The sequence below is a fragment of the Apium graveolens genome, chromosome 8, assembly GCF_009905375.1.
Source record: "Apium graveolens cultivar Ventura chromosome 8, ASM990537v1, whole genome shotgun sequence".
Classification (NCBI taxonomy): Eukaryota; Viridiplantae; Streptophyta; class Magnoliopsida; order Apiales; family Apiaceae; genus Apium; species Apium graveolens.
The window spans coordinates 96,628,008-96,640,560 of NC_133654.1; the positions used below are offsets into that span (position 1 = coordinate 96,628,008).

Consider the following 12,553-nt stretch of genomic DNA (forward strand, 5'->3'; position numbering starts at 1 on the left):
ATGACATTCAATCTAGCATTATCCGGCCAGCTATCACAGCTAATACCTTTGAGATCAAGCCTGGCATAATTCAATGGATGCAGAATTCAATCCAGTTTGGGGGTTCTCCAACGGAAGATCCCAATATGCACATTAGGGATTTCATTGAGATATGCGACACCTTCAAGTTCAACGGTGTTTCTGAAGATGCTGTGAAGCTGAGACTGTTCCCATTCTCTCTGAGGGACAAGGCTAAGAGCTGGTTACACTCTCTACCAGCTGGTTCGATTACTACTTGGGAGGATCTTGCTCAGAAGTTTCTTACTAAATTCTTCCCTATGGCGAAGACAGCTGCACTCAGGAATGCTATTACTCAATTTGCGCAGCAAATGGGAGAATCTTTGTGTGAAGCTTGAGAGCGCTACAAGGAGATGCTTAGGAAGTATCCTCATCATGGAATGCCTGATTGGATGATCATCACTTGTTTTTACAATAGGTTGGGAGCACAGTCCAGACCCATGCTCGATGCAGTATCAGGTGGAGCCTTATGGGCGAAGAGCTATGAGGAAGTTTATGATCTAATTGAACTGATGGCTACTAATGAATATCAGTATCCAACCCAGAGATGTCCACAGGGCAAGGTAGCAGGAGTTCTTGAAGTGGATACAGCTACTGCTATCACTGCTCAACTAAAGGCGTTGTCTATGAAGATCGATTCTCGGGCTAACTATGGTGTTAAGCAGATAATTAGTGTTTGTGAGCTGAGTCACTAGATATAGCGCATTGCTCTGTCACATAGGGACCTGCACACAGCTCACAAACACTAATTATCTACTTAACACCATAGTTAGCCCGATAATCGATCTTCATAGACAACGCCTTTAGTTGAGCAGTGATGTGTGCATGTCCCCATGCGACGGAGCAATGCGCTATATCTAGTGACTCAGCTCAGTTTATGAGCAACTGTAATAACCCCAAAATTTTGAACTTTTTATAACCCTTATGAATAGTGTTTTTGCTGATTATGCTGAATAAGAAAACTTTTCATGCCACACTTTGTAGAGGTTCTTTTATTGTTATTCTGAGATCTTATTAGTACTCTATATGGTATATAAGTGTATGTAAAGATCGTCAGAATCCAAATTCGAACACTTTGATTTTTCCCGAAAATCCACCAGATACCGACAGAATTGAGTATAAGGTAATAGGATAAAAAGGATTTAAATTCAAGAATTATAAGAGAGGATCATAAAAGGAATATAATGTATTGAGAAAGGTTAAGGAAACCCAAGTAATAAGATCCCGGGTATGATCCCTCAAACGATAAACGAAAATGAAAGTTAAGCGAATCGTATAACAGATCAGCGATCATTATCCAAGTAATTAGGAGTTAATCAAAGAGGTTAGTGATGATGATGTCATCACATCAACAAGAAGAGGACAAGTGTGGGAAGATGACATAGGAGGATGACATAAGCATGACCAAAAAGGGAAGGAATTGTTGGTTGATTACAAGCCACACAAATTTTACCATGGTTAAAAGGTAATTAAGCAAAACAAAACAAAAAAACCAAGCAAAACAAATCACAAAACACAAAGTTGACTTTCATTATTCAAGAAGAAGCTCTCGGCCTCTTTTCTTTTTCAAAGGAAAGAAAATTCAAATTCAAGTTCCAAGCTTTGTTAATTAGTGAGGTAATTATCTAAGGTTCCTTGTACATAGATATAGATATCCTATGAATCTAAGCTTCAAATTCCTTCACAATCTCTTCCAATAATTCATGGAAGAAGAGAGTGAATAGTGTTTTTCAAGAACTTGAAATTTTGATCTTGTGTTTTTGTTTAGATAAAGCTTTAGTAAGGATTTTCCAAGGTTGTTTCAAGCTCATTAGTTACTCCTACTCTCAAGGAAGGTATAATCTCTTAACCTAGCATTATTATTTAATGTTAAGAGCTTGTTATGAGTAGTATAGTTTATGAGAGGCATGATTATTGTGTATTTAGAGATTGGTTGGTTTTGTGATGTTTTTGGAGTTGTAAATCTTGATTATTAGTTAATTAACTTAAGTAAGCTCTTAGTTCATGATTGAGAAGTAGTATAAATTGGAAATCTTGAGATGCTGGGGCTGTTGTAGTAGTGTATGGATGGAGTTTGGTTGTAATAATGATTGCGGGTTGATTGTGGATTGATTTGGAGTAGTATAAAATTTGGTAATCGCGTAAACATAGTCGTCGTAATGCCCGATTTACTTTAGACTGTTTTTGTCCTTAACATCAGGACCCGTGAACTCACTGTTAGGTTTTGACCATTGCCTTGATTAGATAGTTCATGTTACGAGCTTCGTTTTGATATGTGGTTCGCTTAAATCCGATGTACGGTTTAGGAGAAACGACCGTTTTAAGTAACGGCGTTTCGTGAATGAACCATTACCCCTCGCCTTACTTTGAAACCTTGGTTAAGGATCTTAAATGACTAATTGGGGTATGAAACAATTATGTAAAGTGTATTAGGCAGTTGGTAGGGTACTCGCGAAAGAATCGCCTTAAAATTCTTAATGGTTAATTTATTAAAAATGGTGGAGCCGAGGGTACTCGAGCGACTTAAGTGAATCGTTAAGCGCAAAAGCGAACGTTAGGGTCTAATTGGTTAAAGTATAGATTCTTAAGCGACTTTGGTTTAATTCCAACTTATATGATGTTTATAGGTTACCAGACTCGTCCCAGACCTTTTATCACCCCCAGTCGCTCAAGCAAGTTTTCTACCCGTTATACTGTTGTTGTGATGTATATATGTATATGCATTATCTTGTGGTAAGTGCATGATTGTTATTAGTAAATCTTGCGATATATTGGAGCATGCTGATATGGTATATATGCATGTCTATTTCGTAATCTTGATATCTAATTGTTGATTCAAATGCTTATAAACTGCATAATACCTATGCTAGAGATAAGCAGTAGTTGCGTATACCCTTAGTATAGGGGATCCGAAGGTGAACATTTTTCTAAACCGGGAGTCGATGTTCCCGAGTATAATATATTCTTATATATTATTATATATATATAGATATAGTTTTCAAAACTATTAATCGAATAAGGTTTATTCGATAACTTTATTTTATTTAATGAATATTATTTTGAATATTCATTCGAGGACTTATGACTCTGTTTATTTTATTTAATGAATATTATTTTGAATATTCATTCGAGGACTTATGACTCCGCTTATTTTATTAAATAATATTCTTTATTTTATTAAAGAATAATATTTCGATAATCAAACTTATTTTTGATTATTTAAATAAAGATTGTACTTTCGTATAAGTATATCTTTGGTTATTTATTATTCATTTCAAGTATAAGTTTTAAAACTTCTACTTCAATTATTTTTATAAGGATTATCCTTATGGGAATATTATTTAAATAATATTCAGATATTTTCTAATATATTGGGACTGATTTATTTTATTAAATCATCATTACTCTAAACATTCTTTAAAATATTTTCGAGTCTTCAAAATGATTTTAAAAGTTAGAGCGGATCCCAAAACTCATTTTTAGATATAAGATCTTCCTTTCGAAGGGGATTTAAATACTCGCTCAAAACTTGAGGGATCCGGTTCTGTGGTGTATTTTATATTCGCAACGAGGTTGCTGTTTTGATAAAACATTTTGATTACTTGCCCAACGTTCGGGAAGTAAGTCCATCTATTTGAGTCGGCATAAGCAACATGGGCTCAGTGGGCGTTCATGAAAGTGTAAGTGGCTCAATGGGAGTCCATCAATGCGTAAGTGGCTGAGTGGCAGTCCAGCATAGGTCCTAATGCGGCCAGGGTGATGACCAGTAGGGAATTCGTCCATCTACTAGTAAAAAAGGTTACTAATTGGTATCTTTGCCTGATCAGCAAGATATCAGGTTTATGCCAAGGTTTTCTCCTTTCCAAATTCATTGGATATTGCAACCCTGTTTATAATTTTCATAACAGAGGTTTTCAAGGAGTGTATGAAATTTATATATATAGGTGTATATATATCGGGACTTAATGAAGTATCTCGTAATTTCATTATTTATAATGATATTTCAAAGATTGAATCTATCCAAGTCTTTTCTTGTAGTCTCATCTATGTGATGAACTTTTGAAACTGATTATACCTTGAACGGTGGTAGTTCAAGTAGTATTCGGAAAAGATATAAGTATATTGGAGTATCTTGTAACTTCATCTTTTCAACTTATATCTGGTTAATGATTATCTTATGCATGACAAAGATTTTCACAAAAATGTTGAGACAATGTTAGATATATGAGATCACCTTGCAACGATATTTTTATACAGTCATAAACTGGAACTCTGTGTTTATTATGCATGGAAGAGGACTTCCAAAATTTTGAAAAGTATATGTACATATATACTGAATATTTTGCGACTTGGTCGCGTTAAGATGTCAAACTTGGTTCATTTCTTCTTGACCAAGACTTTCATGAGTACTATGAGAATGCTCATATATTGTTAATTATTATACATATTATTTTGGTGGGCTTGTTGCTCACCCTTTATTTCTTCTTTCATCACACAACAACAGATAGACAAGATGAACAGGACCAAGCTCCCAATTCGTGAGCGGATAGGAAACATTCCGCAGTTTCCTGTAGGCGTTGATGCCGCCGTAGCTGAGGTAGGAACTACCAATAGGCTAGGTTTTCAACTATTGATGTACCAGACTTATGTATATTATGAATTGTAATAATGGCAAAGAATATGTAAATTTATTCAGAAACCCTTTTGAGGTGTAATGACTTATAATTGTGGAATAAAATGACTTGTGTTATTTTTGGTATTCATCTCTGAGACTATAACTTGTGGTGTGTGTGTATATTGTGGGGTCACAGTACGCAGCAGTTGGTTGACTGTTAAGATTAAGTATGGATAAGGGAAATGGAACTCGTGACAACCCGAATCCCCGACCCCGGATTTTGGGGTGTTACAGCAACTTTTAGAGATCGCAGCAGCCAGTTCCTGCCACTCTTTATCCTGACAACTGGAATCATCCTAACTTCAGCTAGAGCAATAATCAGAATACGATGCAACAGCCGTTCCAGCAGTTTGGAGCAAAACAATTCAACCCTCCTGGTTTTCAGCAACAATTTGCACCAAAACAACTCCAAATTCAACAACAAAATCATGATGCAGGTCTATCTTCGAATGAAAAATCTGAATTGGAGGAGTTGAGGCTTATGTGCAAAAACCAGGCTCTTATATGCCAAAGCCAGGCTATTTCTATCAAGACTCTGGAGAACCAAATAGGGCAAATTTCTAATGCCTTATTGAATCGACCACCAGGAACGCTTCCTAGTGATACAGAAGCCAATCCAGGAAAGAGGGAAGTTGAAGAACATGTGAACGCCATCACCTTAAGGTCTGGAAAGGTCGCAAGCCCCCAAATTCAGCAAGACGAAGAGCCTGAAAAATCTCAAGATTCAGAAAATGCAGTTGTGGCTGAAGAAGAAGTGCAGAAGGAAGCAGAGGTGGAACCAAGGAAGACTACTGTGGAACACACTCCTCCTGAGGGTAATACAGGGGAGAAACAAATATATCCTCCACCTCCTTTTCCTAAGAGCTTGCAGAAGAAAAAGTTGGATAAGCAGTTTGAGAAGTTTTTGGAGGTGTTCAAGAAACTTCATATCAACATACCTTTCGCTGAAGCTCTTGAACATATGCCTAGCTATGCGAGGTTTATGAAAGGTATTCTCTCTCGGAAAGTGAAGCTCGATGACTTAGAGACCGTTGCTCTAACGGAGGAATGCAGTGATGTGCTGCAACATAAGTTGCCTCCGAAGCTTAAAGATCCTGGAAGCTTCACTATTCCTTGCACCATCGGAAACTTGTCATTCGACAAGTATTTATGTGATTTAGGAGCTAGCATCAATCTGATGCCCTTATCTATCTTCAAGAAGCTTGGTATGCCTGATCCGAAACCAACATACATGTCATTACAACTAGCTGACCGTTCCATCGCTTATTCAAGAGGTATAGTGGAGGATGTCTTGGTCAAGGTGGATAAACTCTTCTTACCTGCTGACTTTGTAATTCTTAATTTCGAGGAAGATAAGAAGATTCCCATCATCTTGGGAAGACCATTCTTGGCTACAGGCCGAACTATGATCGATGTGCAAAAAGGAGAGCTTTCGATGAAGGTTTATGATCAAAAGGTCACTTTTAATGTGTTCAAGGAAATAAAGTTACCCACAGCTAAAGAGGAGTGCTTTAAAGTAAAGCAAATACAGGTTTTGAATGCACTTCCGTGGAAGAGGAAGTTGGATATGCCATTTGATTCTCTTGGGTTAGCAGAGCTGAAAATTTCTCAGGAGCGTCTCGAGTCGTCTATTGAAGATGTTTCCACACTTGAGCTTCACCCACTACCAGATCACTTGAGTTATTCATTCTTAGGTGCACCCCATGATAAGGAGTTGAGATATATTTTTGATGATGTAGAGGGTAGCCGAACGGATCCTCCAGTGCCTACAGAGGGTTTTTCTTTTACGCATCAGGCAGTTGATAGGTTTGGTCTTGGTGATGAGCAGTACAGGCGAGTGACTAGGCGTATGAAGGCCATGCACGACATTCACCATCATTTTGCTGAAGATTTGACACACGCTTTCGGTACTATTTTCCGAGACACTAGTGGCGAGGTTGATTGGCCACCTGGTCCTCCACCCGACGAGGGTGATTCCCCCGCTAATTAGGTATGCCTGAAATTCTGATTATTACCTTCAATGAGGACATTGAAAATTTTAAGTTTGGGGGTGATAATGTAAGGATTAGTAGTGTGTGTCCATATAGATTCATATTGCATATTTAGTTGTAGTTCATTCATATTTTTGCATGATTGTTCACATAGGACATATTGTTTGTTTTTATGTGATTTCATATAGTTACATTTTCATGCATATAAGTTGATGTTGATTTGAGTGTGATGATGACGAATAGAGGGATGTTTAAGTCCTAATGAATTGATTTGCATGCCTGAAATAAATATTTTCACAAAGTCTTATAGGGTTGCTTTTGATCTAGATCATGATCATACTTGTTTGTTGTTCAGATTTAATCACTTGGTTATATTTAGAATTTGTGATATTCTCGTAATGACGTAAAAACACTGATTTTTTTATCTGGAGAAAAACTTGGATTTCATTGCTAGTTGTTGTAAGGCTAGGCGTCAAATGGCTAGTAGCCGGCTCATATTTTTATGAGTAGTCTAGGGTTGAATGAGAAGGAGCGAAACACACTCATTCAGAAATTATTGAAAAAAAAAAGAAAAAAAAGAAAAAAAAAGTATGTGTTTATGCATAATTGATCAAGAGTGAGCTCTTTAATACTCGAGTTATTAAATTCTAGGGGACTTTGTGCCTAGTGACCTAAGGCTTTTATAGTCTGGGATCCGCTAACCTAACGTTCGCTACATGGGTATTATTGCATAAGTCTTTTGGGACCTCATTCATTGCACGGTCAAATAAGCATATTTGTTATGTGTTCAATAATAGTGTGAATCCTTGTATAACTCTAGTAAAAAGGAGATGTTGTGAGTCATAATGTGTTTATTGTCTATTCTATTTTTAAACTTTTGATTGTTTCGATGATAGATAAGTTATGGTTATTGATCTAGTATCGAGAGATATCTATTAAGCATTCCACACACGCACGTTTCTGGTTTGTGAGTTAGTTTGTGGGATTTATTCGAACTCTATTTTAAGTCATTACATTCTTAGAGGCATTGGCTTATTCATTTGTTTATGGTTATTCTGAGGGGATCGATTGCATTATCATTTAGTTGCATTCACGTAGTTGCATTCCATGCATTAGGTTTATTTTGTAGTCTTGAGTCTGTTTATGCTTGAGGACAAGTATCGATTCAAGTTTGGGGGTGTGATAAGTGGATTTTATATCCACTTGAAATGCTTCATTACAAGCTTAAATTGGTGTTTTGGACTCAAGTTGTTGGTATTTTAATGTGTTTTTGTGTTATTGCATTTCAGGTATCAGTTAAAGGAAGAAAAGAGCTTTCAAAGGAAATATGATAAAAAAAGTGATCAGAATTGGAAGCCTAATTCTGACCAGTAAAACTCAAGTTATGGCCAAAACAAGATTCATCAGAAATTTTTTCCAGAAAGGCTCCAGGCGCCCGCCCGGGATGTGGGGCGGCCTGAGGCGCCCGCCCGGGATGTGGGGCGGCCTGAGGCGCCCGCCCGGAGAGCTGAGGCGGCCGCCCGAGGCGCGGCTGGTCGCTGATTTCACTGAAAAAGCCTTTTTGAGTGGAATTTAACGATTTTAAGGGTCCATGTCCACTAGGGGCGTATATATACTTAAAAAGGGTTTTCATCATCTGGGAAGATTCGGATACCAAGGAGAAGACCTAGAAGCACAGAACAACTCCGAAAAAGAAGATCTTATTTTTAACTTGTGATTCTTTGAATTAGTTGTAACTTTGGATGCTCATTTTCGTTCTTGTTGAACCTAGATCTTGTTTATTCGTACTTTGATTATTATTCAGTTTATTAAGACCTTGTTTATACCATGCTTTCATTGGAACCCATGGTGACGATGAGTTAAATTATGGGCTAATCGTTGTTATGGGATTCTAGCGGATTTACTTATGGATTTCAATAGTTAATTGTTTTGATATCTTGGTGTGTGGTGATTGATTGATATCCTAGTATTGGTTGTGCTTATTCGTCTTATGTGCGTAACTAACATATAAGATAGCGTGTTAATCTCTATTGAAGCGACAGTGAATATAGAGGTTTAGAACTTGCCATGCTAGCATATGTTCATGTATTGTATGCATGATTAGTGGGTAACTCTAACCGTTTTACTTGCCTTATGTAATCAAGATAGAAAACTTATGCTTAAACCGTTATGTTGTCAAATTCTATAAACATATAGGGTCTCAATATAATTGGTGCCTATTCAGCTTCTATCTCTTTTGTGGATGTCTGGTAGAATGGTACTCGTGCAACGAAAGTTGGCGTTTATCAGTTTCGTGTTATCTGATTAATGTCATCACCATCACATGCTAAGGTTAAGAACAATAAGGCTATTGAATGAAGTCTTTAATGAAATTAGAATCCCATGTTTGTCATATATAGTAATTCAACCTAAATTCTCTTAGTTAATGTTATTTAGTATAATCTCTTAGTTTAATCAAAACCCAATTTGTTATTTGTCTTAGCATTGAGCGATAACCATACATTGTTGCATAAGTGCATAAATTGAACTTAACCTAAACCAGTCTCTGTGGGAACGAATCTGATTTATATCTTATACTACTTCCGAACGCGTATACTTGCGTGAATTTTAGCACGTGTTTTCGCCCTAACAGTCAACGACCCTCCAAACCCTAAACTCGGTAACACGCTCCCAGACTTTTATTATCTGACTAAATAATTAATATCACGATAGTTACTACAACTTTGAGCATCTCATTTATTTTATATAAAGGTACTACAACACTCAACCGACACTCATTTGGCATCCTAACTGTTTAAAGTATAACATTAAAGAGATTTATGAACCATCGTATGTTAAAGTTTTCCAGACAGTTGCATACCTCAATCAAAATGTCATCCAGGACTACTAACTTGCCCCTACCCATCAGACATAAGGATGCTCTAACTTCTTCTCTAGTAATATCCTGATTGCCAGCTTCAACCTCTACAATTGGAGTGTGCTTGAGATCCAAAATAATGTTCCTCTCACTGACGGCGTTAAAAAATTCACAAAAATATCCTTCCCAAATAACCTCTCCTGGTACACTATCATACGCATTTTCAAGATTTATAAACACCATATATAGATCTTTACGACGCTCTCGATATTTCTCCATAAGACCAAGAATGAGATGAATTTGCTTCAATTGTGTTTCTATCAGGAAAGAAATCAAATTGATTCATTGAAATGTCAATGACCCTCTGAACCCTAGACTCAGTTCACGTTCTCAGAGTTTCATTGTATGACTAAGTAATTTAATGCCACGGTAGTTACTACAACTTTAAGCATCAAATTTATTTTATATAATGGTACTAAAACACTCAACCGCCACTCATTTAGCATCCTAGTTGTTCGAAGTATAACATTAAAGAGATTTGTGAACCATCGCATGCTAAAGTCTGCGAAATAGTGCCACATCTCAATCGGAATATCATCCATACATACTAACTTTCCCTTACCCATCAGACACAAGACTGCTCTAACTTTTTCTCTAGTAATATCCTGACTACAAGCTTTAACCTCTATAATTTGAGTATCCTCGGGATCCAAAATAATGTTCATCCATCTGGCGGTGTTTAATAATTCACATAAATATCGACCCCACCTCGCTTTAATATTCGCGTCATGCAATAAAACATGGTCACCCTCGTCTTTAATATGGTGTATCGAAATAAGATCACGACGTCGCTGATTACGTGTTTTCACAAGTTTAAAAACTTCATTCACTCCCTTTTTGGTATTGAGACGTCGATATATATCCTGATATGCCTTAGCTTTCTCTTCCACAATTGTCTTTTTAGCCCTTCTTTTGGCAACTTTAAACAGTTTTTTCTTTCTAACCATGTCCACTCCTTCTAGACATGTAACTCCATATAACATTGCTGTTTGAATTATAAATGCTCTTGTACATCGTCATTCCACCACCAAGACTCTATAGGAGTACTTACTTTACCTGATATCACCCCCAACATCCATTTTTCTACATTTCTAATAGAGTTTTCCACTGAAGTCCATATTTGCTCGATATCTCCCTTGTGCCTAAAATAACTTTGAAGCAACTCTCGAAATTCTTTCGCTTTCAACCCTTTCAAATTTCGTCAATGAATCCGTGGTGTAACAACCCTCATTCCATATACCAATAGAACCCGAATAGATAAATCTAGAGCTAGTAGATGGTATTGTGAGGCACACATATATTTTGGAAAAACCTGACGGTCCTTATATAATCGAGCATTCATATGACGTAGAAGCATAACCCCCACTCTTGAAAGTAATCAAATTATTATCACGCTTCTGAAAATAAGAATTCATAATTACTAACACATAAGCCCTTGTAAATTCCAAAAGCATCAATATGACCATTAAAATCACCACCAAAACCAAAAATTGGTCATCTGGAATACTTCTAACCACATCATACAAACAACCCCAAAAAATCGTGGATTCAATATCCCTCAACCCAACGTTAGGAACATATACTCATAACATTGTTCCAACTGCATTCCCAATAACTAACTTAATATACATAATTCTATCACCACATTGTTTAACCTCCATAACTTTATCTTTTAGGTTTATAGACAACATGATACCTACATCATTTCGAGAATTAACCAAAGCTGAATACCACAATTTAAATCCATTAGCCTCTTTGCTTCGTTCCCCTTTCCATTTAGTTTATTATATATAAGTTGCATTCACTTTTTTCTTCCGCTATACATCAACCAATTCTAAAAAATTTAATAGTTAATATCCTGATATTCAAACTAGCAAGTTTTAACCCGCAGTGCACTAAGGATCCCCTACCCTGATTTCTGTGATGCTCCATATTTCAGAATTAAGAAGAACGAGCAAAAAATAAAGAAAATGTGACTTAATACCTAAGACGATCGTCGAAGATCGTCCCTCCAAGTATGTTCCGAGGAGAAAAATTATATGTATCTGACTAGTATTTGTATGGCTCATCACATGCTTCCTTTTCTTAAAAGCAATAAAAGAAAACAAAAATGTTCAAAGTGTACATAACATCGACATTGTCAAAGAATCCAGAAATCTATAATTTGTGTATATATATTTGATTGTGTTGATATGATTTAATGATATGTATATAAGTGTTTGTACACAAAAGCTAAAAATGGACGTGCACTCAAAAGATGGGGTCTTAAAGGTAAAAAAAATTATTTACCTTTTACTCATTTATCATGTCCTCTCATGAACAACAAAAGTCAAAACACACACATATTCAAGTGACAAACCTAAAAAATGAAAGGTTTTACCTAAAGGTCTTATCGGTATATTTCCTTTCCCAAAATGTAATGTGTAATAGTAGATTTAATAATCACAGATTTAATTACAGAAAACCCCGACCCCTTCATTACCAAATTACTTATCATGCCTTCCAAGAAAACCGTTACAAGATTCGTCCTCTCTCAAAAAAGAAAGAGGATGGAAGACCATTAAAATATGACATGGAAAAGGTTTATGTTATATATAAATATATATATATATTATCCCCAAATCACAATCCCCATAGACCAGTTTCTTTTTCCGCATTTGCTCTAACACCCAAGTGAAACGGGAAGCCGATAAAGTATGACATTGAAAAATTTACAAACAACTACTAGAAAATTCCTCGAAGTCAAGGAGATTTCACCACAAAACAAAATTCTAAAGCGGGTATACACTGTTAGTTTGTTTTCATGTTTAGTTATTAAATTCAATGGAAATACCCCTGCTATTTTTTAATATACACACACACACACAATTATGATTATGATATCAGTGTTGTAGTTTATTACGATTTATATTA

General features: G+C 36.3%; 1 protein-coding gene and 1 non-coding gene across 2 annotated transcripts; both read right to left on the reverse strand.

Annotated features, from left to right (window-relative positions):
* Positions 1-332: 332 nt before the first annotated feature.
* On the reverse strand, positions 333-439 carry LOC141681978 (small nucleolar RNA R71). Its single transcript, XR_012559383.1, has one exon. It is a non-coding gene; the product is annotated as a small nucleolar RNA R71 (small nucleolar RNA).
* Positions 440-9,978: 9,539 nt separating this feature from the next.
* LOC141679778 (uncharacterized) lies at positions 9,979-10,623 on the reverse strand. Its single transcript, XM_074486183.1, has one exon. It carries the CDS (start codon positions 10,621-10,623, stop codon positions 9,979-9,981), a length of 645 nt encoding a protein of 214 aa, XP_074342284.1.
* Between the last annotated feature and the right edge of the window lie 1,930 nt (positions 10,624-12,553).

Excerpts from the sequence above, each read along its gene's own strand:
- LOC141679778 (XM_074486183.1), bottom strand. The coding sequence starts at position 10,623 with ATGTTATATGGAGTTACATGTCTAGAAGGAGTGGACATGGTTAGAAAG.